Source organism: Sesamum indicum, linkage group LG3, assembly GCF_000512975.1.
Source record: "Sesamum indicum cultivar Zhongzhi No. 13 linkage group LG3, S_indicum_v1.0, whole genome shotgun sequence".
Taxonomy (NCBI): domain Eukaryota; kingdom Viridiplantae; phylum Streptophyta; class Magnoliopsida; order Lamiales; family Pedaliaceae; genus Sesamum; species Sesamum indicum.
This window is the reverse complement of record NC_026147.1, coordinates 526,825-549,930: the sequence shown is the minus strand read 5'-3', so window position 1 is coordinate 549,930 and position 23,106 is coordinate 526,825. Positions and strand designations below refer to the sequence as shown.

Below are 23,106 nucleotides of genomic sequence, written 5' to 3'. Positions count from 1 at the left end.
TTTTCTGGTCTGCCATTTGCATTGTCAGATTTGTTATTGAATTTCTTCATTATAAACTAATGCAAACTTCTTGACATAATACTAAATCTCAGGGAATCAGAACCGAATTCGTGGGAAGACACGATGAAGGATGAATTGGATCGACAGAAGTTCCCACGCATGCCTTGGCATGATGTCCACTGTGCCCTTTGGGGGCCACCTTGCCGTGATGTAGCCCGGCATTTTGTACAGCGATGGAACTATGCAAAGGTTGAATGCTTTTCTTGCTGGAAGACATATATTTCGACTGTAGGAATTTCTTGTGATTTACTTTTCTTTTATGATCTTCCAGAGAAATAAGGCTGCAAATGAGCAAACAATTCCACTGCTCTTGCCTCAGCAGCACATGGTTATTCCTCATTACATGGGTAAAAGCAAAGCAATAGAGTTTGTTGAGGAAAATAACTTGAGCAATCATAAAGACACCAGAAGAAATGACCGTTTACCCTCTCCATCATCATTTCAAGATGTCCCGTTGCTTATGCCTCAAGAGGCTGATGGGCCAGATGCTGTAAAGATAGAACCAAAATTAAATGCATTTAACACACTGCATGATTTTGATGGTCAGCCAAGCAGGCCTAGCAGGACTGGTTTCTGTTTCCGTAAATGCAAAGTTGAACCAATAATCCCAGATATGCCCATGAGGGGGTTTGTGGATGATCTTGACACCTTTGATCTTCAGAGTGACTTGTCTTACCATTTCATGCAGCCTGATTCAGAAGTTAATGAAAAGGAGTGGTGGGAAACACAGGAACGAGGTGCTCAAGTTGTTTCAGCTGATGAAATTGGACAAGTCGGCCCTCGACTACCTTGTCGCTGTCAGGTGAATTCTGTCTCCTGCATTACCTTGAGCATTTTGATGTGACAATCTGCTATTCTCTTTCAAGTCCCTGAGTAGGTAGTCCGCATTCTTTTATCTAATATGTACTTATAGCCTGGACTTTGATTTAAGCCTTCAGTCATGCTATTTATGAAGACGCATTCTCTCTGCTGCTAGTTTGCACAGGAAGTGCATATATTAGTCGAAGAATATGAAGGTTTTCATGCTAGTAACTCCACCATATTCTGTGGATTTCCTAAAGGAACTTTTGGCATGTTCTCTATGAGTTTCTGCTTCATAATGAGAAGGTTCTTCCAGTCACTGATTAGGCGCATACTTGTTGAATCAACATCTCACTTACCCATAACTAGGGGAAAGTTTAGGGGTTTACTGAGTGGCCAAAGGTCTGTTTGCTAAATCTTATGTCTACAGGCTTATGAACCTGCTTCCTCCCTGTATAATTGCAAATTCTCAGTATCAACTTGTGGATTCTTTATGGTTTGTGAGATTGATGTGTTTATGGATTCTTTTCCGGTGCTTAAATTTTGTTACTTCAGCAAAGGTGTTATGATGATTGATGTGCTGTATGTGCAATTTTAGATCTTCTCTTATCATAGTCATGGATGACTTGTGGTTCTCAGATTATAAGGAGTGTCAGCCAGTGGTCTGCTGGTACAAGCCAGATTGAAGAAAGTATTCACAGTGCTTACTGTTCGCTTATTGACAGAGCAGAACATTATGTATACATTGAGGTCTGTAATCTTTTGGAGAAGTGTGGTCTGTTTTCTTTAAAGTAATCTCAATTTAGCAATTTTTCGCATTTCATTGGAAAAAAGAATTCACAAACTTACACTGCATTCACTGGCATAGGAGAAGCTTAAAATTGTTCTATTCTTACATTTCGAATTTCCTCCTTAATCAAATACTTACCACGTGATTTTTTTCAGTCTGAATGTTTCATACATTGGTTTATATTTTGGTCTTTTCTACAATCTAAATCCCATACTCCCTTACAAAAACGATAAGTTTTTCTTCCACCCTATGGGACAAGATTGACCTTCTCACTTATTCTAGCAGAATGATTTTGTCTATTTAAGATCAACCTAAAGACAGAAGAAAGATTGTGAAGGAACATACGAACAAGATACCTTGTTCAGTAAGTCCTAAAGAAGTTTTAAATTAGGCAGCAAACACCAATGGGGTAGGATATGATCCATGTACTTTCTCTTGGTGAGAGAGAAGGCTGTGAATTGTAAAGGTGGTTTGTGAAAGATACATGATAAGATGGTATACGAAAGTACATAAAATAAACTTGTTGCTTTCCCAACATTCAGCCATATGATAGAATAACTATTTGTATGGGTTTGGAATGAAATATCTATTGGTTTTGTTGTTTTCATAGTTCTGTTGCATCAGAAGTTCTCAGAACATTGAAGATCACTTTTTCTGACATGTTTTTGCTGAACTTTTTTCCAGAATCAATTTTTCATCTCTGGTCTGTCAGGTGATGAAATTATTCAAAATCGTGTTTTAGAAGCATTGTATAGGCGTATTATGCGAGCTCACAATGAGAAGAAGTGTTTCAGGGTTATTATTGTCATACCACTTCTTCCAGGTTTTCAGGTACTAACATTCTTTCTGGGCTGTATTTATTTTCCATTGCAGATAGTTCTGTTCATGTTTTATCCTGGTAAACTTTAATAGGGTGGTGTGGATGATTCTGGTGCTGCATCTGTGAGAGCCATTATGCATTGGCAGTATCGGACAATATGCAGAGGACATAATTCAATACTGCATAATCTGTGTCACCTTGTTGGCCCTAGAGTGCATGATTACATATCCTTTTATGGTCTGAGAGCTTACGGTAGACTTTTTGATGGTGGTCCTGTTGCTTCTAGTCAGGTACATGCATTTCTTTTTGGCAACCTATGTGTACCAGTTCAAAGATATCCAGTTCTTGAATTATAGCAGTTCTTTTGTTCCGCATCTCCAGTAGTTTTAAATTTCAACAACTTTTATGTATACCTTAGTAAACTTTCCATTAGGAGTGGAGTATTTTCCATGAGAAACATTTGTTTTATTATCTGCTCCAAAGGAATATTTTTGAGTTTATGTGGCTTGGATGATAGTTTCTTTACGGAACTCCTTGGCTGTTTAGTGAGAAAAGATAGTTTCTTGTGGCAGTTTACAGGATTATAAAATTGAATGATTGCTAACTGTTTGTTTGGTTGTGATGTGAGGAGGACCCCACCCCCACCCCCACCTCCAACAGGACCAACACACACACATGCACACAACACAAAAGCAAAAAGGGAAAAAGAGAGAACGGATAATGGAAAATAGAGAAAGATATAAGTTGCTTGGCATTTGGTCCTTTGTCAACCTTGGCTGAGGATGAATGAATATTCATTTAGATGTTGATGTTAGTATGTTTCCTCAGGTTTATGTTCATAGCAAGATTATGATTGTTGATGACCGTACAACATTGATTGGCTCTGCTAATATTAATGACAGAAGTTTGCTTGGATCTAGGGATTCTGAGGTATGATCTAAATTCTTACTGAAACTTCTTCATTACTACTTATTTTTACACAATAAAAGTACATTGCTTCTGCCAATCTAGGAATGCATAGCAATTCCTGCGATGAGCTCTCCAATTGTGGATGGAGTTTCCATTACCTGACAATGAGACTGGTCGAGCAACTTGGACTCCGCTTACTATCCATATCTTGATTTATGTTGTGTTTATGTTTTGCCTTTTCTTTATGCTGAGTTCCTTGTCTTATATTAAAATGTCGAAGGCATTTATGCGGGAAATAGTTTTTAGTAGGAGAGTTTGTACTTTTGTGAATTGTCACAGCATTTTTTGAATTACAACCAATGGATATTTTATTCGATTTGTAATCTTATCTGACCCTAAGTTTTGGTTACGTGTCTTTCAATATGGTCATGAGGCTTGTGGTTATTTTGATTTTGATCTTCACATGAACATCTAATATTTTCCAGCATCAAAGATCTGTACTGCCTTTTTCTGGTTGTAACTGGATTTTGTTTTCAGATAGGAGTACTGATTGAGGACAAAGAATTTGTTGATTCAAGGATAGGTGGCAAGCCATGGAAAGCTGGAAAATTTGCATTGAGTCTTCGCCTTTCGCTCTGGTCGGAACACATTGGTCTTCATTCCACAGAGGTTAATTTCGTCCTTTCAGAAAGCTAATATAGTGGTTGAAGAGTTGAGAAAAGATGGCTAAGCTGCGCTAGAGAAATGAATTGAAATGAATTCTTTTGTCATGCTTTGACAGAGTGTTTTCTATTATTTTAGGTTAATAAAATAAGAGATCCGGTGATTGATTCAACCTACAAGGATCTATGGATGGCGACTGCCAAGGTGAGGATTATGTTATGCAGCTGTAGTCCTAACAAAAACTTGCTATGAAGATTGGTCTTTTTCCCTTGAAATTCCAGTGAGATTATTGAGAAATAGAGTTGTCTATATGTTGTTCTCTATCTTTTCTCCGTTTGGGGGTTGGGGTTCTTCCTTCATAGTTTTGGTTATTAGTGTGTTTGTACGTGGATTTTAAATTTTTTATGTAGCAGTTTAACTGATCCTGGTTCAATTGTGTTAATGACAGACAAATACGATGATATACCAAGACGTCTTTTCTTGTATACCAAATGATCTGATACATACAAGGTATGTCTAAGTTAGCACTTCACTTGTTTTCCAACGCCCCAGTGTCCATTGCTTAATTCATACGGGCACTTTCAGAGTTGCACTCCGACAATGCATGAGCTTCTGGAGGGAAAAAATTGGGCACACCACTACTGATTTAGGAATAGCTCCAAACAAGCTTGAACTCTTCAAAGACGGAGAGGTTACAGGCACGGATCCTATGGAAAGATTAAAATCCGTAAAGGGACATCTCGTTTCGTTCCCTTTGGAGTTTATGTGCAGAGAAGATTTAAGACCTGTATTCAACGAAAGCGAATACTATGCATCACCCCAAGTTTTTCATTAATTGATCGGCCATCTGTGGAAACGATTGATGTACTCTGGTAATTGGAGATTTTTCTACTCAATGCATGACGATTGCTGTATTGGAGACGCAGCACACATCAAGAGCAAGAATTTTGCCCACGGCGAATAAAGGCCTCAACTGATGTATTTGGGAGCTGTAATAATGGTACGTTTTCTTGTTTAAGCATCCGGGGACAGCTTATTCTTTGTGTACATTTTGATCTCAAAATTTTATCAAAACATCTCCACTTTTTTGTAGTTTCTTAATTCTCTTCCCCTTTTCCACTTTCTAAGTTTGTGTGAATGGTGTTTATTTGGGGGAGCATGGATTAGTTTTCTACTTTCATGGGATCTTTCCTTTTATATATATATAAAGTGGTGTTGAAAAATATCAAACATTATGAATCATGCCGAGGAATTTATCACGTTTAAAATTTCCATACGTTTCCATCGAAACTATGGAAGAGTTTTCATTTTTTATTTTATGGAAACGAAAAAAGATGATAGTTTCAAATATATCTTAGTTTCCTTCGAAACAATCCATTTTTCTTAATTTCCTACTAAATCTTTGAGTTTCTTAGGAAACTTTTTATTTTTCCTAATCTTTTAGCGAAACATTTATTTCACACTTTGAGCTACAAATATTAAATTCTTGTGTCACGCATAACTATTTGATACATAACTAAAGAAGATATGCTTGAATTAAAAGACATATGTTTCTTTAATTTTATAATTATTTTTGTTGTGTTTCAGAAAAGTTTTTAATTTTTATTAACTCGTGTTAGAAACAAGACTTTAATTCATAAGATTTATATTGTATGGGTGAGATATGATGATTCATACTGTTTGGTGCTATTCACACAGCTTTATGCTGCATCTACATTTGCTTTCTTTCTGTAGTAGATATCAAATGAGCAGTCAATGTTGTGTAAGGATTAGATTGTTTTATTTTATGCACATTAGTTTCTTAAAATTTGTCTAATTATTTTAGAGTAATTGTCTTAATTAATATTGTTGTGCAATTATATTTTTAGACGTTGGAGTGACAATATCAGTTAAGAATAGTAAAATGTTCAGTATGAAATTGAGAGGTTTCATAAAGAAAAAAGAAACTAATGCTACGAATCAAACCACATTATTTTAAAAAAATTAAAAATTAATTACTTAATGGGTTAATTACAGTTACCGTCCTTAATGTTTGTATAATTATAAATATCCCGTTGTTGTTTGAAAAATTATAAATACCCTTTTAAATGCAAAATAATTATGTGTTTCTTAGACGGTGAGGTAAAAATTATTATTTTATTCTTTCTGATTTTTTTTAGAAAAAAATAAAAAGTTTGAGAAAAAAAAAAACTGATAGAATGGAAGAATTATTATGAATATTAGTTAACAAAAATATTTGGTAAAATTCTAAAACAAATCTATAAAGTTATAATTCATAATCCAAAAGGGTATTTTGAATAGTTTACTGCAATATTTGGACGAAACTTAAAGCTCACTGTTCCACGGAACTTAAACTTAAGGGGACATTTGAGAGTATTTATAATATTTCAAATAACAAAAAAATATTTATAATTATATCAAATTTAAAAAAAAATAATTCTAATATACCCTAATTTATAATTAAAATCAAAAGACATGATGAAATGCAAATGTCATCAACGACGTTACCATTTTTCTTAAAGAAGTAAATAGTCAAAAATTGAGAAATCTGTAGTTGGGATAAAAGTGAAAAAGGTGGAGATGGAAATTCTGGTGAACCACACCTCCTATTAACATTCCACCCAACCAACCCAAAAACATGTGTGGCGTCTCACATATTTCCTCATATACCAACCAATCAAATCTTCCAATTCAAGTCGCATTTGAAGTTATGAATTTGAGTTTCATCAGATGTGTAAGTATTTTTATCTGACTTTATGTGAGTATTCATCTTATATTACGTGAGTGTTAATGTAACTTGTATTAATGACTGGTTGAATCGAGAATTAATGTAATTTATTATTTATAATTATTTTTAATATAATGATGTATTGGTTCAATCGAGGTAACGCTGAAAAAAAGAAAAATTGGAGTCAATAAAGCAGTTGTTTGGTTTGTAGCATTCAACATCTTTTGGTGGCGTACCTACTACCTAATATTCCCCTTTTTCTAGTTTAAATTTTTGGAAGAAAAAATCAAATCCAAATGACAATACTTTATGGACAATAGTTTTCCAACCACTACTCTTTAAGATAAAATTATTCAAATTATTATTCTTGCTTAATTAAAAGGAATTATTATATTCTCCTACTTGAAGTTTGGTATAATTACTCATTAAACCTCATGTAATTTGAAAAATTATATCTAGTACTTCTGATATTTGCTTCCGTCTAATAAATAAGTCCCTCGTTAGCCCGAATTAACTAAATTTGCTCATAGCAACAAAAAATCTATATTTACCCTCAATTGACTTATTATGACTTACAACAGGTTAAATAAATTAATTTATGATCAAACTACCCCCATATGTCTTCATGTTTTAATGCATGTGAGAGGTATATCTCCACCGTTATAAGGGTAGTTTAGTTCGAAAAAAATGTTTAACCTGCAATAAGTTAATAATAAGTCAATCAGGGGTAAATATTAGATTTTTTTTAATTTTTTTATTAATATCAATAAATTTAGTGAATTTTGATTAACGGAAGACTTATTTGTTTAAATTTATTTGAAATATTTTTATAAGTTTATGCATTTTATAAGATATTTTAATAGTTCAAAATATTTAATTTTATTTTTAAAAAAACAAAATTTTAAAATATTTGAATAAATAAGATGTTACAATGTATTGCATAATAAGTTTTTCATACTGTAATAATGATTGAAAAAACTATAAAACTATTAGAATTTAAAATTATTTAAATAAATAATTTTGTTTTCGAGGAAAAACGTCAATTATATGAAATGTAAAAGTGAAAAACTAACAAAATTATGAGTTGATTTTATTTATGGAAAATTATGATTAGAGAGTTTATAAGATGTTTTAAAAAAAGTTCGATGAAGTTAATTCTTTCTTTTTTATAATTACACTCTCATCCCCTAAAGTTTAGCACCCATAAAATTTGCTTTTGTCTAACAAATTAGTTCATCGATAAGTCAAAATTCATCAAATTTGCTTATATTAACAAAAGAATTAAAGAAAAATATACATTTACCACTAATTGACTTATTGCTTACTTATAGCAGGTCAAATAAATTTTTTATGATCAAATTACCCTCATACATAGTTACGCGTAATGCATGAGATGATGTATATCTTCACATTTTTAAGTGTAGTTTAGTTTGAAAAAGTTATGTGACCTGCAATAAGTCAGTTATACGTCAACCAAGGGTAAATATAAATTTTTATTCAGTTCTTTTTGTTAATATCAGCAAATTCAATGAATTTTGATGACGAAAAACTTATTTGTTATACGAAAGCAAATATCAAGAGTGCTAGATGTAATTTCCTAATCATAAGGGATCTATGTGTAATTACATCAAATTTGAAAGAAATGGAGAATTTATAAGATCCAAAGTATCTGGTTTTTCAAAAAGAATCTGGCCTATAGTATCTCAAACATCTTATAAGATATTTTGAAAAGTTTATAAATTCAGTCAAACATCCTCTAATTGTGTTAATTAGGTTCAAAAAATTTAATAAAAAGATATAATTTAATTATTTATGTAAAACAGAACGATATTATTCTCAAAAAAAAAAAATACCAACTTTATGTACATATATAAAAAATATATAAAAATGATGTAACATAATTAATAATAAATCGTGATATAAATTATTGCATAATCAAACTTTTATGATGCTTTTACTTTTGATATTTTTCTTATTATGTAGTCTATGTTTTTATCGTATAAGACATGTCTAATCTATCGGTCAAAAATATTAAAGTATGAATATAATATAATATACGCACGTGATATTAATTTGTGGATGTATCTACAACAATTATAACATTTAACAACTTATGGTTAATTGTCCTTGTTAATAATAAGTAGTCGTAGCAAATAGTTATTGACTACGGTCTTACGACGATTGTTGGTTGTGATTTTTGAGAGGGTGACTAAAAGTTAAGGCAAATGTTTTGACCATTGCTCTTAGCCGTGACAAATAATTTTTTCATAGTTCTTACATCAATTTTAATTAACCGTAGTTAATAGTAGTCGTTTACCATAATTTTTAGCTATAATCAGTAATATTGTAACCAATAGTAATTTTTTTTTAGTATTATTTCATATTCAAATTTATAATAATCATATTTTTATTATATTGATTATGTTTTATTATTATAAGGCACATTTAATATATGCTAAAAATAATAAATATATATCTATTATTATTTATTAAGTGTAAGAGATCAGAGTAACCCTTTTTATCTATATTTACTCCCGACCGACTTATTATATGTTGAACAAATTTTTTTTAATCGAACTACTCATATACATCCATTAGCGTGTGAGGAGATACATTTTCGCTATTATAAGAGTGGTTTGGTTAGAAAAGATTTATTTGACCCATAATTAGTCAGTAGTAAACCAATCGCGGTAATTATAAATTTTTATTCAATTTTGTTTTGCTAGTATCAGCAAATTTCATGAATTTTGACAAGCGGAAGAAACTATTTTTTGGACGAAAACAAAAGTTAAAAATACTAAATATAATTTCTCAAATTACAAAGTGTTTACTTGTAGTTACATCAAACTCCAGGAAAGAACAGTGTAATTATTCTTATTTAAAAGTATCTGTCTAATCAATTATTTATTTTATTTTTTTTCTATTCATATAATTAAATAAAAGAATTAAAAAAATTAAATTATATCAAGAGGTCAAGTTAAGTATACTTCAATAGCTAAGTATATGTATAGTTGGCAAAATATATAACCAAATAAGGTTGGATTGATGCAAATCAATTACAGAGTACGTGTGATATATTTATAATATAATTGATTATTTTTTTTAAATTGTACTTCAATTATATGACGATATTGTGATATAATTAGCGTCGGACCAAACTTGATTTGAATTATAATTTTGATATATTTTGTGGGTATATTATAGACATGTGGAAAATTAGTTGAGTGTAGAAGAGAGTGTAGCAGTAGCAGTAGCAGGTTTGGTGTTGAGTGTTTCTCATTATGGCGCCCGCGACTGTGACTGTGACTGTGACTGTGAGCTCAGCTTCACTGCTTCCTCATTTCCCATTTCTTCCACGTGCGTCTCGCGTTTTCTTTTCTCACGTGTCGTTCACGTGCCCCCGTCCTTTAATATCTCCTCCTCCGCTCGCCGCTCCCCAATCCCGCCGCCGTACCTCAGCTATGTCAATCGGCGATTCGCTTCAGCAGCCGACGCCTCTCCCCCCGCTTCCCCCCGATACATTGCCTTTCGAGCTCAAAGATGACTCCGATTTCGATCGGATCGTCTCCCCTGACGGGCTAGTTTCTATATGCGGCTTTGGTTCTCTTCTCTCTGGTGAGTGCGATTGTAGCCTATCCCCATCCGTTCGAAATTCAAAAAATAAAGAAAAGAAAAGACGTGCAAAAAGGAGAAAATCACCTTGTTGGAAGTGGTTTGCTTTTGAACTTTGAAGTGCTGATGATATTTTTTTGTTTTCTATTAGCTTTTGGTTGCATTTTTATCAGAATTCAATTGCTTGGAGTTAACTTGTTAGGAGTTGATGAGGTTGCTTTTGGAGCAGCTTTATATCAATCCTACAGTTTAATTTTTTATCGCTCTTTTAATTTTTTTTTTCTTTTCGGGGTATAATTATGGTTAAATGTTTTGATCGCTCATTTAATTTTTTTTCTTTTCGGGGTATAATTATGGTTTGCAGAGAGGAGTGCAAGGAGTACGTTTCCGGATTTGATAAACTTTAGAGTCGCCAAATTGAATGGATTTCGGAGAGTGTTTGCTCATGTTGCTCCTATTTTCTTCGAGAGAGGCATAGCTAAGCCTGAAACCAAGGTGCTTTTTTCTGTTTTTTTTTTTTTTTTTTTAAAAAAATATAAACTGCTTTTGTTTTGTCTGAAGTAACTTATTTTATGATTTATACTGAAAGGATGTTCACATATGTGTGTGTGTGTATGTGTGTAACTAGAAGAGGAAAACTTGGGCATTTATCTTTGTGTTATTACCTACTTTGATCGTTGAAGGCTTGATTAGAAGTTAAACATGCATAAATATATCAAGCTAATCTATTGTGCTTAAGACATAGTTTTGGCTGAATTATGTGTGTTAACATGTAAATTATAGGTTGTGAGTTTGTTATGCATACTTGGTGATGTGTGCTTGCCTTCTAATATTAATCTGATTACTTGTTTAAAGGGTCAATTTCGGCTGAAATATTTGTGAATTTGCGAGTATAGAACCCGATGTTTATATTTGTACCTGTAGTGGCGGAAGATGGAAGAAAACAGTTAATTGATGGGTTTCTGCTATTTATGCCTTTGGTAATTAGACTTGGGACTTTCTATTGGAATTATGAAAGGAGACAAAAACTAGATAAGGCTTCTGGAAATTGTGTTTGATTAGTTATATTTAGCGCATGTCTTTCTTCTTTCTTTATTCAAACCTCAAGCTCAGAGACATAGTCGTGCAACAAAAAGAGCTATTATTATGTTTAGTCACTGATGCAATACTTAATTACCTAGCAGGAGATATCGAGCTTGAGTGTGGAACCTTGTGAAAATGAAACTCTTGTAGTTACCACTTTTGAGATACAGAGATCTGAGGTATAAGATCATTTGCTTTGCTCTCATAATTCAAATTTGAGTTTGAGAAATGGATCTTAACCTGGGTTTTGCCTTTAAATTCAGATACCATCTTTTATTGAAAGGGAGCATGAATTCCGGTTTTTGGCAGTGAGTCGCATCTTTATGAGTTATTTTTATACCTTCAATTTAGTCTTTGCTTGACATGGTTATAATGTGAACTTTGTATCTTTAGGTGATACCAGAAACATTTAATGGGTTGCTTTACACAACTCCATCGGTGAGCAAGACAAGACTATTTTCCTTTTTTGTCTATGGCATAACTCTCTCATTCATGGTTTCGTGACAGACTTCCAACGGGCATTGATGCAGGTACTATGTGCACGTTATAGTGATGAAGAGTACTTTCTGAACAGATGTAAAGGTTATTTTCTGATTCTCACAAGCATAGTAATAATATTTTGTATCTGGTTATTTGTCATGTTGGGATCAAATGGCCTGCAAAGATATTCCACCTTTATTATCTTTGTGTGAGATTTATTCTAAATCTCTAATCAAGGTTCTTGTTCACTAAAACCTCTAATGTCAAAGGATAAACGATGATCGTATTACCAAGACAAGGACTTTAAAAGTTTTATCTGATATTGGAACCCACTAAAAGTTGAACATTTAAGGATCAGCTTGACATTATCGATGTACAAGCACTTTGCCCGTTTTACTAATTTTCTGGACATTTGGTGGCAGGAAGTAAAGAAATCTTCTTTCAACGTTATGGACGTTATGGCGTTGACAAAATTTGGGTGGATGATATCCTACCATGTCGTGTTTATCTGCGGCATTGGTAAGTGCTGAAATTACATATATAGGGTTTTTCTACTTATAAAAAATTTCCTCTACTGGCAATTGATTATTTATCTCCCAATTGTCCCTTACACATCTCCACCTTGCTTGGTCACTTTCCCCATTTTCCTTATATTAGCGAAAACAAAGCACCGGTATGCAACTTACTTGGCTAGTAATGCCATTCCCACCACTCATATCATGACAAATATGAAACTATTCGCAGCGTATTGGCAGCAAAGAACCTTAGTGAAACGGCCTACGACAACTTCCTCGATCATACATTTCTTGGAGATCGTAAGACAACCATCCGCGAGTACTTAGCTACTACAGGTTCAGGTATAATGGAAGAGGAGCCTCCGGAAGAGCTAAAATACCGTTATGGTGGTTGATACGAACTTACTCTTAAACGTACTTGGTACAACTCTATGCTCAACATACTCTTGGGCAAAATGAGAAACTTGAAGATCATTAATCTCTTCATTTTCATAGCTTCAGATTGGACCAGATTTAGCATAAAATATCATGATTCTTGCAACTAGGTTGACTGATAAGTCTGTCTGAGTTCACCCTTTGTGAACATCTCAGCAGAATATATAGGATTGTATCAACTGTTGAAAAGACTTGCTTACCCAGCTCTGTTTCTCATCTTTTCCAGCCTATTTAAGTATCCACCAAGACTAATACTCTGTACAGTTATTCTTTTCCTCGGTCTTCCAAGATTTCAGAACTAAACTTTGGGGAAATTTATGTATTATGTTCTGAAGGTAAACAGTGATAAGTGCTCTTGGATTGTTCCATGCTTCTTCCATTGTTGGCCTGGCTTTGTAGATCTTCTCATCATCCAAAGCAGTGCTTTGGTTGGTAAATGTATGTGAAAGTTGCAACTACTCCAACTACATATTCTCTAGCCATATTACATATATTTCAAAAAGCCTCTGGGAAATGAGAAGTAGCAGAAATTTCATCTGCAGGAACATGCTTTTTTAACTGATAGATATAAGGGTAAATTACAATAGAAACCTTTGAGATTAAACCAAAACATACAAACACCTCATGTTATTTGCGAAATTATAAATACACCTTTCGAGGGGTATTAGTGTAATATTTTTCAAGGGGAGTATGTGTAAGCTTTAGTTTTGAATAAGGAGTTTGTTTGTAATTACAACTATAACCTTAAGAGGCATATTTATAATTTTACAAAAGATAAGAGGGTATTTGTGTATTTTAATCTAACCATAAAAAGTGTCAATGTAATTTACACTAATCAACTGTGGGTAAAATCCTTCCTTAGTTGAGAAATACCACAATATCAACATCATATTATGATCCGTGGTTTTTTATTTGGAACGGGCCAACCCGTTGGACCCAACATCCTAAAATTATGGTCATTGATGATAGGACATGTGGCATAACGGGTATTGCATCATTGACTCAGACCTATAAACAACACCTCATTACTAATGTTACAATTCTTATACGACCATCAAACAACTTCATTAGCTTCATCGTAGGGTCCAACACCTCTAGAGCTATTTGTGTTGATTTCAGAATTGTTTCCTACAGCTTCCATCCAGATCTTAGACCATGCATTATTACAACGTTGATATGCATTTAGCATCAACTTATCTGAATAAGAACCAAGAAAATTATCTTAGTTATATTTTTTTTCAAAAAAAAAAAAAGTCTCTATTTTATACTACACTAATAAGGATTTTGACATGGACTACAATATCCAAAAACATATTTAACGTAGTACGTTGTCTGTCTTGAGAAAATCTAATTTATGATAATTAAACACATCGATTTGAAATAGAAAATTCAGACTAATGTGTTTGTTTAAATGAAATGATTCCTAGCAAAAAAAGGTGGAAATATTTGAAACTTTCACGTGCAACATCACACTTGTTTAAATATTGCAGAGTACAGCCTATTGAAGCAGAAATGAGCTACTTTAATGAGAGAGTAAATAAGGTAAAGGTTGTATTTTAATATTGTGAAAGGGCACTTCGGAGAATTCCCTTTTAGGTGTGAAAAATTACAATGTTATTCCTCTGTCCCTTTTGAATCCCATTAAAAAAATTTAAATTAAAAGGAACAATATCTATATATATATATATACATATTTTGTGTATTTTTATAATGTTATTCTTAGAATGACAATTTAGTATTAATAACTTAATTGTATCACATTATTACCTTAATGGGGAGGAGTTCCATATAAATATTTGGTTAGAAATATCTACTTATAAGGTTTCAAAAAAATAATAATAATAAATCAGGATTTTACTATAAATACAAGAGAATTAGAGTATTATTATTTATTTCAAGTTTGACTTTCCAAGGAATTATAATACATGAATTGAGTTATTCAAGTTCTATTATCAGGATTATAATAGTAATAGTCAATGTAATTGTGCACAAATTTTCGTACAAATTCCAAAGCTATTGAGGCTGCTAGGTTTGAACTCAAACGAGCAAGACAAATTAATAGTCAATTTAAAATTTCATTGGAAATCACATTTTACATAGACTAACTAGCATAGCAAGGACTATCAAAATAATAATAATAATTTATTTAAATCAAATGGGATAAATTTGTAAATTCCAGATTTTCAAGACCACATTTGAGATTTCAATTTGCAATCCATTTTACAAATAAAAAGTAAATTAAAAAAAAAAAGGATTTCAAGATTTAAAAAAATCCATAAAATCCAGCTCTTTTTTCTTAACTGCTCCACTTGACTCCTTAAATGGATACATTTATTCAAAATTTAATAAAAACAGCTCTATTCTTTACATACATTCATAACATTTACCATCCATTATATGCTCATTTCCTTTCACATTGTTACATTTTACTCTTTTTTCATCTTGCTCAATGGGCATGATAGTTGGAAATGAACAAGAAAAATCCCAGTTAGCTACAGAGATTTGTGAGCTCTTGGCTCGTGCAAGTGCCTGTGCAAAATTTCACCACTCTCGTAGGAACAAGCCACCGTTTATCAACTGGTACCTTGTGCTCAGAGTATGTTTTTCGACGTTCTTGATGTCGATTTTTTTGCTATTTTTCTTTTTCCTTTATTGGGATGTGGTATGTTTTCGATTTTTACGTTCTTTTTCGTAGGTTAATGAAAATGCAGATGTAGATGGGATAAGGAAGCAGTATCATAAGCTAGGTAAGGAGTAATGGCATGATTTTGAATGTTGCGGTCATGAATGTTTTTAGAAGCTTAGATGGTTTTTTGCTTGATTTCATATAGCTTTGCAGCTTCATCCTGATAAAAACAAGCACTCAAAGGCTGAAACTGCATTCAAACTTGTGTCTGAGGTGGGTTTCCTTAGAGCTTATGTTTATGTTAAAAATTGATGTTCCTTTTTTATGTGTCTGGGAATTGTTCAAGAATCAATGTTCAGATATCAGAAATCAACTGTCAAACTCTTCTGCTTGCTTTGGAAACATATGTATGTCGATATCGATGATAGAAATCAATCCTCAGGCTGTTTCTGTTTATTCAATACATATATATACATATGTGTGTGTGGGAGAGACAGAGAGGGAGACAATCTGTGTGTCTTTACGACTTTTAGGTTGTTACAGCATCTCTTTGCCATGACAGGCATATTACTGTTTATCCGATAATGGAAGAAGAGCAGCATTTGATTTAGAGAGGAAGACCATTTCCTGCTCTGAGTGCAACACAATTCCTCGTACCAACAGTGAACTCCTCAGACATACAAATGTAAAGATCCAAACACCATATAAAGAGCCGTTGAGATTCAGTCAAATTAATAGGCGTATCAAGGAGCTTCGCACCAAACTCAAAGAGGAGGCAACAATCATAGAAAAATGTCTGAAAACCAATGCTATAACATCAAGAAAAGATTCTCCCAACATCAATGCAACAAGAGAAAAAGAATTGCCGGTGTTCAACCCATCGAACTATCAGTACAAGGGGTATCCTCACCACAGAACAATCAATCACAAGCAGCTGGAAGATTTAAGGGCTGGGTTAATGATAGGAAACAGATGCATGCAGAATACAGCCAAGAACAGCTGTCAGATCTTTCAGTACTGACCGGAAAGAACACTCTTTTTGTCTAAATGTGCTATGCAAGAAACCAATAAACATTGCATGTTCCGTATATTTTCTTTAACATTTTCCACATAACTTCCATCTTACATGGCACCATCAGATCCTAGGTTACTTGATTGTCTTGTAACTTCTTAACATTCATGTAACTCATAAAAACTAGAAGAGAAAGCAATTCCTTATGCGTTCTTAAGATTAACAGTTAACATATTTCACATATGCATAAAGTAGAATAAAACACTGTTCCATCAACAATCACAGCTTAAGCTCCAAAATTTTTCTTCTCCAAGCACACGGAACGAAGACAACTCATTTGACGGGGCAGAAGATGGCCCAGAATATGGCCTCAGCAGGTAAACTTCAATGCATGTCATCAGCTAAGCCAGCGATTTCATGCTTCCTGAGGGATATGTTTCCTTGTTATTCCCTGCTGCTGATTTAGTCATCAGGTGGACTGTCGTTGATTTAGTCGTTTCAGATGGACTCATTGAGCTACAGGTAAACTCAGATCGCCTTTCTCAATGAAGGGCTGCAATTCTTCTTTTGCCAACTCCTTTACCGCCGAGTTTGAGGTTTCCAAGAATGCACTAATTACCTTCGAACTGAAGAGATGATGATATGAGAAAATTACATAACTCAAACTCAGAAATGGTAACAGGGAAACGTTAATCAATGACTCTAACCTGTGACCTTTCACCCAGACTGCACATTTTCCTTTCAAAGCTTTTTCCCATAGGGTAGAAGCAAATTCCGGGCAGTCAAGAATAAGTTTCCTGATGGTCCTACTTGAGTGAAAGTGCTCCAAAATATGCTCTTCCTCGGGTTCATCTGGCTTAGGCTGGGCAGCAATAGATGCTATTGCTTCATGAAACTTGCCCAACTTTTCATCCAAAGCAGGACGTAGTATACGATCAGAACCTCCAGTAGCAACCTACACATGCTTCCACTATACAACTCAATAATCCACAGGCTACCAAACTAATCAAGTCATTCTGGTGAATAATCCAAAATATCCATGTTGACATTTGTAATACAAAGAACAAGATTTGGGCACATCAATGCTACAAATTTTACTGGATCAGGCACCTTGATTTGCTACTTAGAATAGTGACATTTCGAGCTCTCTCATTAACAGTTATTTCCTCCTTTTCCACCCAAAAGATGGTCGTAACACAGGTTAACAAAGTTGTTGAGATGGCCCTACAAAATACCATTGAGAAAAAAAGGACAAGAAAAGGCTCTTCTTTTTTATGCAGTTTGATCAATTTTTAGATAACAAAAGACCAAAGCTAATGAAAAAAATGCAGAGGCGTGATTTAAACAGCTCAAGGAAAGACCACTAGCATGTCAACTTGTTGTAGCTCAAATCAACTGGTAAGATGCAGAACAAGGACGTTCATCAAATTCAGGAAATAGAATTAACAAGGAATTGGCTGGTTTCATTCTCAAATGCGGACAATTTGCCACCACCAGGCAGTGGTTTATATTGTATGAGTCATCAAATTAACTAACAGAATTTGGTGACGTTACATATATTACATTAAAATTTGAAAATGAGAAGACACTACCTCATATATGACCTCTTTCCCGTATTTAGATCTTAGCAAACCTTCTGCCATTTCACCACATGCATCAATAAGTTTCTGCCAAAATGACATTTTAAACAATTAAGACTGGAAACAACATTACATTATCAACAATCACATTAAATTGTAAAGCAGCACTACAAAGCTTGTTTTCCATAAACCTAAAGGGGAAAAAATGTTCATTGTAAAATTTGACATGGAAAACTTATTAAAAAGACCAAAACAAAGAGGGGACGAGTAAAGAGCACAAGAACACTCACACCCACAGAGGACAAAATGTAAGGTTCCCAGAAAGCAACAGCATAAAGTACAAACCTCGGCAAGCCCACTGTTGACGAGCAACTCCTGTCTCCGCTTAAAAGAATCCTTCTTACCACCCTCATTTAGTTGTATACTTGCATTGGAATGATCACCTTCACCATCCTTATCTTCTTCAACAGTTTCACCACCATCTGACTCACCCTGAAATAAAGAACGGAAATACCTTGTTCAACTTGTCATCATCCCCAGAGGCAGTTCAAATTCTATAATGACACCCAAGGACAAAGAGGAAAAAGAAGAGGATGTTGCCTTATTTTTCAGGGATGGAATAGGTAGGCTTAAAGATGTTAAATCATCAGGACTGAAATATCGTGCACAATTAGGATGCAGAAGCTGCAGGAAAGGGCGCCTTCCATTCTGCATCAAGAAAACAATATCATATGATTAGGTCCAAGCAATTTTCCGCCCTCATATGTCCACTACAGAGATAATTTTATGCATGTGGAACAGAGTTTAAATAGACGTAAAACTATCTGAGACCAAAACAAAATTGTTTTGAAATTTCAACAACATTACAACCAAGCATGAACTGCATTCTCTATTAGGAACTCCAAAAAGGATAGCCACTAGTTACATTACTAACCAACCTGATCCAAAAGAAGCTCTTTCAAGTTCCCTTCAAGCTCACGGATTATAACCTGCAAGAATGTGAATAGAATGCTCAGAAGGGATCATATTTGGAGTAGGAAAAATTTGCCCAAAGCCTAAAATATGAGGAACCAGACCTTTGACACAAGTTTTGTATCATCAACAACTGAAAAAATGCAGACAAGTACCTGAAATAGTCATTGATCAGAGAGCCAGAAAGTCAGCTAAACACAAAAAGTCTGACCACTATATCCTTTTTCCTGATTTAGCCGCCTTAAAATAAAAAGCTATCATCAAGTTTATATTTAAGCCCATGAAAGCAAAGTGGAATGAAGAAGCAATGAGTCAATAACTGGCAAAGTCATACCATACTCCCAAACTTGTCTTTAGCTATTTTGTCAACATGGCCTTTGATGCCTTTGATAATTTTCTTTCGCTCCTAAAAGAATATAGCATGTAATGGAAGTTTGAGAACAATTGAAAAAATCAGACCAAAATATCCCAAATACAAGAGACAAAGTATAACTAAATCAAAATGATTGTGTCTATTGTAAACTTCTTGTGAATTGGTGGTGAACCTTTGCACTCCCATGCCTGATACAGAGCATACCGAGCCTGGATCCATCCTTGGTGTGGATCATCCGAACAAGAAACGAACCTGAGAGCTGTTGAATAACATCTGCGGCAGAAGACTTAAAAAAAAATAGATTTAGATAGACAGAAAGGATTAGACACACAGGAATTCTTAAAGTTTCAGGCAGCTGGAGTACAAAGAAATAGAAAGAGTCCATGAACATAAATAGTACCTGATCTGCGATGTTTAAATATTCCATTAATGCTCTGTGTACAATGGAATGGTCCAATATCCCTTTCTCTAGAATTGGTTGGAGTACGGATGTCATGTGACGTAAAACTGATGACTTTTGCAACTGCAACTTGGAAATTACATCTTCTAATCTGTGATGGAATTAGTCTATTGTGAACCAGGCACACAGCAAGCCAAAAGCAGGAATCCAGAATTATCAAGAAATTTCAACATACTCATCATGTCTGATTCATCTCAGATTCTCAGGGTTCAGACATCCAATCAATGCCGTAAAGACATGTGGTAGGACATGCAACTGAATTTTAAATTTGATTTTAAGTCAATGGACTACCCTCTTATATTCTTTCATCGCTCACCAATAAAAAACTTGCAGGGTTCAGAAAGAAACGTTGTATTTGACTATAGTGATATCTCGATGCACACACTTCACAATATTAAAGTGAATGCATTACCGGTTCTCTTTCATTGCAACCAAATCCTTAAATAACTGAAGCTCCGGCGAATATAGTTCCATAAGAAGAGCTTGCTTCTGAGTAGCATTCCCCAGGTTATACGCATGTTCAATAACTGCAAAAGCATGTTATATACATTTAAGCAATCCTGCTAACACAAGCAACGTAAAACATTTACAATGTAAAGCAAGAACGAATCTTGCACTTTGGATAACTATAACAACACAGTGCATACACAGGCTTAAGTTCTTCAAAGCTATTAGTAAACCAAAATCAACCAATTAACCAAGATTTGACACATTTGAATCAGTTTTTTACATGGATCCTGAAGTTCATGTCTCAAGGTGATGTAACTACAATGCAGATTCTGTTAACCAGCTTGCTGTAGACTGAACTACAGGGCTATTATTGAAATTTAAAGTTGTGCCATCATACCTACAGAGCCAACCATATGTCGAAGAAGAGAAGCGACATGACCATGGAGCGATGAAATAAATTCTGCTAGCTGTTCTTTGGGTGCTGAAAAAGAATACAAATAAAGGACTGATTTGAGAAACAAGATTAACACAGCCATAACTAAACCTCCAAAGTGGAGGGGGTAGGGTGTTCAATCTCAAAGATCACATTGAGAGATTTTCCAGGTAAAAGGTACCATGATCTAACATCTTTGTAACAAGATGAACTGCATAAGTATTGCTTGCAAGAGCAATAAAATGTGGACGAAGCTCCATGAACACAGCATTTCTTTCATCTTGTGTACAATGTTTAACGCAAGTCTGCATCCCCAAACAGCAAATCAATTTATTACCATAAACAGAGGAACTTCAAAAATTCGAAAAAGATCAGAAGGCAATGATGGTAGGTGGACATATATTGGAGGTGCAGATGTGGAAACCTGAAGAACGCGAGATGAAACGTGAGAGCTTGCAATTTCAGAAATCTTCCCCTTCATCTTTTGCAGTGCTTCACTTACCAACCTTACAATTAAGACATACAAATTATGTTAAAACTGGAACTCATCAAGTGCCTTTTTCTTCTAATTAAATGGATCGAAGTGCAAAGAAGTCCATGGGGCTAGAATTTTACTAGTAAAATTCACAACAAAATAGCATACTTTGATCTATCTTCTTTTGCAATATTTCGACATCTCATCTTCTCCCAAAGCAATGCCAGCTCCTAGTAAAAATAAGTAAAAGAGGTGGTACATAGGGCAGGGTCAGGAAATAACTTAGCAAAAGGGACTCAAAGAAATCCCAAGAAAGCAGAAGCACAAGTGCATGACAAAATCAGATAACTGATCTGTATTAATGCAAACTCAAAGCAAAGGGACCAATATGAATGAATGACACATAGAAGTGTTAGAGCTATGCTGTATAAATGGTTAAATATCACATAATAAGATCTGCATAAAAGCATGCCTAATTAGATGAACAACAACAATTGCCTTTAAAGTTGTCACATGCAATTCTTCACCATGAAAATACAAAAGAAATTTTACTCAGTGCAAACAGCAGAAATGACCATTCGTTTATTAGGAAATTGGCATAGCACAAATCACCATTACTTTTTTAGCTTTGGCATACTTGATCAGACCATGAATGAGATAGTAGATTGCAACAGAAAAGCAGAACCGGAAAGAGTAGGTCAAAAGTGTAAGACTGACTTGTTCCAGTGAGTAATGCTTCTTCCTCTTCTTTTTCCTTGCTTCAGCTAGTTCCTGGGAAAAATAAATCAATTGAGTAACAAAAGAAATGTTAGTATTTCCTACTACACCATTCCCTACAGCACGTAGCAGTTGTAACTTATACTGGTAGCAAAATCTTGCTCAAACTCGTCATTTCCATAATATATGCAAAATCAACGTGGAGGATTTTCCTAATCCCTCATTCTCAAATAATGCCCAGGGCTAAGTCTTGCTTCACGAGATTGAAACTAAGCCCCAACATACTCAAACTCATACATCGCTGAGGTGCAAAGACAGAACACCTGAGCCAAAGCTACAACTCGCAGCTAATAACACATAACATAAAAGTGTTACACCCAACTAATATTAACAGCTCCACCAAAACCTCACACCCCATACAGAAAAAACCAACATCCCCACTCTGAAAAAGGGGGGAAAAGAAGGAAAAAAAATCGAACCTTTGAGCGCAAACGACTTAGTTTCTTGGAGTCCTCCACTCCATCCTTCTTCACACTCGGCTTCTGGTGGTCCTTTTTAGGTCCTTTAATTTTGAATGGCTTTTCTGTCCCGTCTTTACTTTGAACATTGTTCGAATTTGGCTTAAGTTTCTTAGGATTTGACGCGAATTTCGGTTTCTTGGTAACTGCGGTTGCACCCTCGGACTTCTGGTTGGGGACTCTCTTCCTCTTGTTCGATTGGCTGGTCTTTTTCTGGGGCTGCGCCGCCATTGATGAAGCTTGCAGCTGCTTGTTCGAGGTGCAACAGTCTGAAGAACAACGCTGTATAGCTCTCTGTTTTGTCAGTGGGCTTCTATTTTAGGGGTTTTACGAGGGTTTTGGCTGTGGGCTGAGATATTATCATATTAAGCAGGTCTTCTCAAGAAATGGGCCCATTTAATACAGGCCTTCCCAAGCAATGGGCCCATATAAGGCGGGCCTAATGATGTGTAGTAGGGCCCATACTAAAGAAAATGGTTTTATGACATAATAGAGATATACTAACTGGGTTTTGTCCAACTCAGGAGTTGTTTCGAATCAGGGTTGGTGGTGGTAGAATAAAGGTACTGTCTTTACATGTGTCCCACTCTTTTT

The 23,106-nt window shown here is 34.5% G+C and overlaps 4 protein-coding genes across 5 annotated transcripts in view; 3 read left to right on the top strand and 1 right to left on the bottom strand.

The window, feature by feature from the left end:
- Window positions 1-5,273, top strand: part of LOC105156866 (phospholipase D zeta 1) — a 13,312-nt gene extending 8,039 nt beyond the window's left edge. Inside the window, exons 11-20 of one of the 2 annotated variants that reach the window (XM_011073113.2) lie at window positions 93-249; window positions 332-862; window positions 1,501-1,611; window positions 2,336-2,482; window positions 2,564-2,761; window positions 3,300-3,401; window positions 3,918-4,049; window positions 4,182-4,247; window positions 4,492-4,553; window positions 4,629-5,273. In XM_011073113.2, coding sequence (XP_011071415.1) covers window positions 93-249; window positions 332-862; window positions 1,501-1,611; window positions 2,336-2,482; window positions 2,564-2,761; window positions 3,300-3,401; window positions 3,918-4,049; window positions 4,182-4,247; window positions 4,492-4,553; window positions 4,629-4,878 — 1,756 coding nt within the window. In that variant the 3' untranslated portion in view covers window positions 4,879-5,273. Of the gene's footprint in view, window positions 1-92; window positions 250-331; window positions 863-1,500; window positions 1,612-2,335; window positions 2,483-2,563; window positions 2,762-3,299; window positions 3,402-3,482; window positions 3,891-3,917; window positions 4,050-4,181; window positions 4,248-4,491; window positions 4,554-4,628 lie in introns of those variants that run through there. The other variant, XM_020692736.1, reaches the window with a different exon arrangement.
- Window positions 9,995-13,112, top strand: LOC105156865. Its single transcript, XM_011073111.2, has 8 exons — window positions 9,995-10,386; window positions 10,748-10,878; window positions 11,568-11,645; window positions 11,730-11,774; window positions 11,860-11,904; window positions 11,997-12,048; window positions 12,369-12,465; window positions 12,691-13,112. Exons 1-8 carry the CDS (start codon window positions 10,053-10,055, stop codon window positions 12,854-12,856), a joined length of 948 nt encoding a protein of 315 aa, XP_011071413.1. The 5' UTR covers window positions 9,995-10,052; the 3' UTR covers window positions 12,857-13,112.
- Window positions 15,271-16,569, top strand: LOC105156864 (dnaJ homolog subfamily C member 21). The gene is made up of 4 exons (XM_011073110.2): window positions 15,271-15,492; window positions 15,592-15,643; window positions 15,728-15,795; window positions 16,085-16,569. Exons 1-4 carry the CDS (start codon window positions 15,346-15,348, stop codon window positions 16,541-16,543), a joined length of 726 nt encoding a protein of 241 aa, XP_011071412.2. The 5' UTR covers window positions 15,271-15,345; the 3' UTR covers window positions 16,544-16,569.
- LOC105156863 (pumilio homolog 24) lies at window positions 16,618-22,817 on the bottom strand. The gene is made up of 17 exons (XM_011073109.2): window positions 22,474-22,817; window positions 21,995-22,048; window positions 21,446-21,507; window positions 21,227-21,308; window positions 20,984-21,107; window positions 20,767-20,850; window positions 20,332-20,446; window positions 19,860-20,010; window positions 19,632-19,745; window positions 19,421-19,492; window positions 19,191-19,241; window positions 19,053-19,103; window positions 18,715-18,822; window positions 18,460-18,606; window positions 18,127-18,201; window positions 17,242-17,489; window positions 16,618-17,160 (listed from the first exon to the last, which is right to left on the bottom strand). The coding sequence occupies exons 1-17, from the start codon at window positions 22,741-22,743 to the stop codon at window positions 17,043-17,045; spliced, it is 1,926 nt and encodes a 641-aa protein (XP_011071411.1). The 5' UTR covers window positions 22,744-22,817; the 3' UTR covers window positions 16,618-17,042.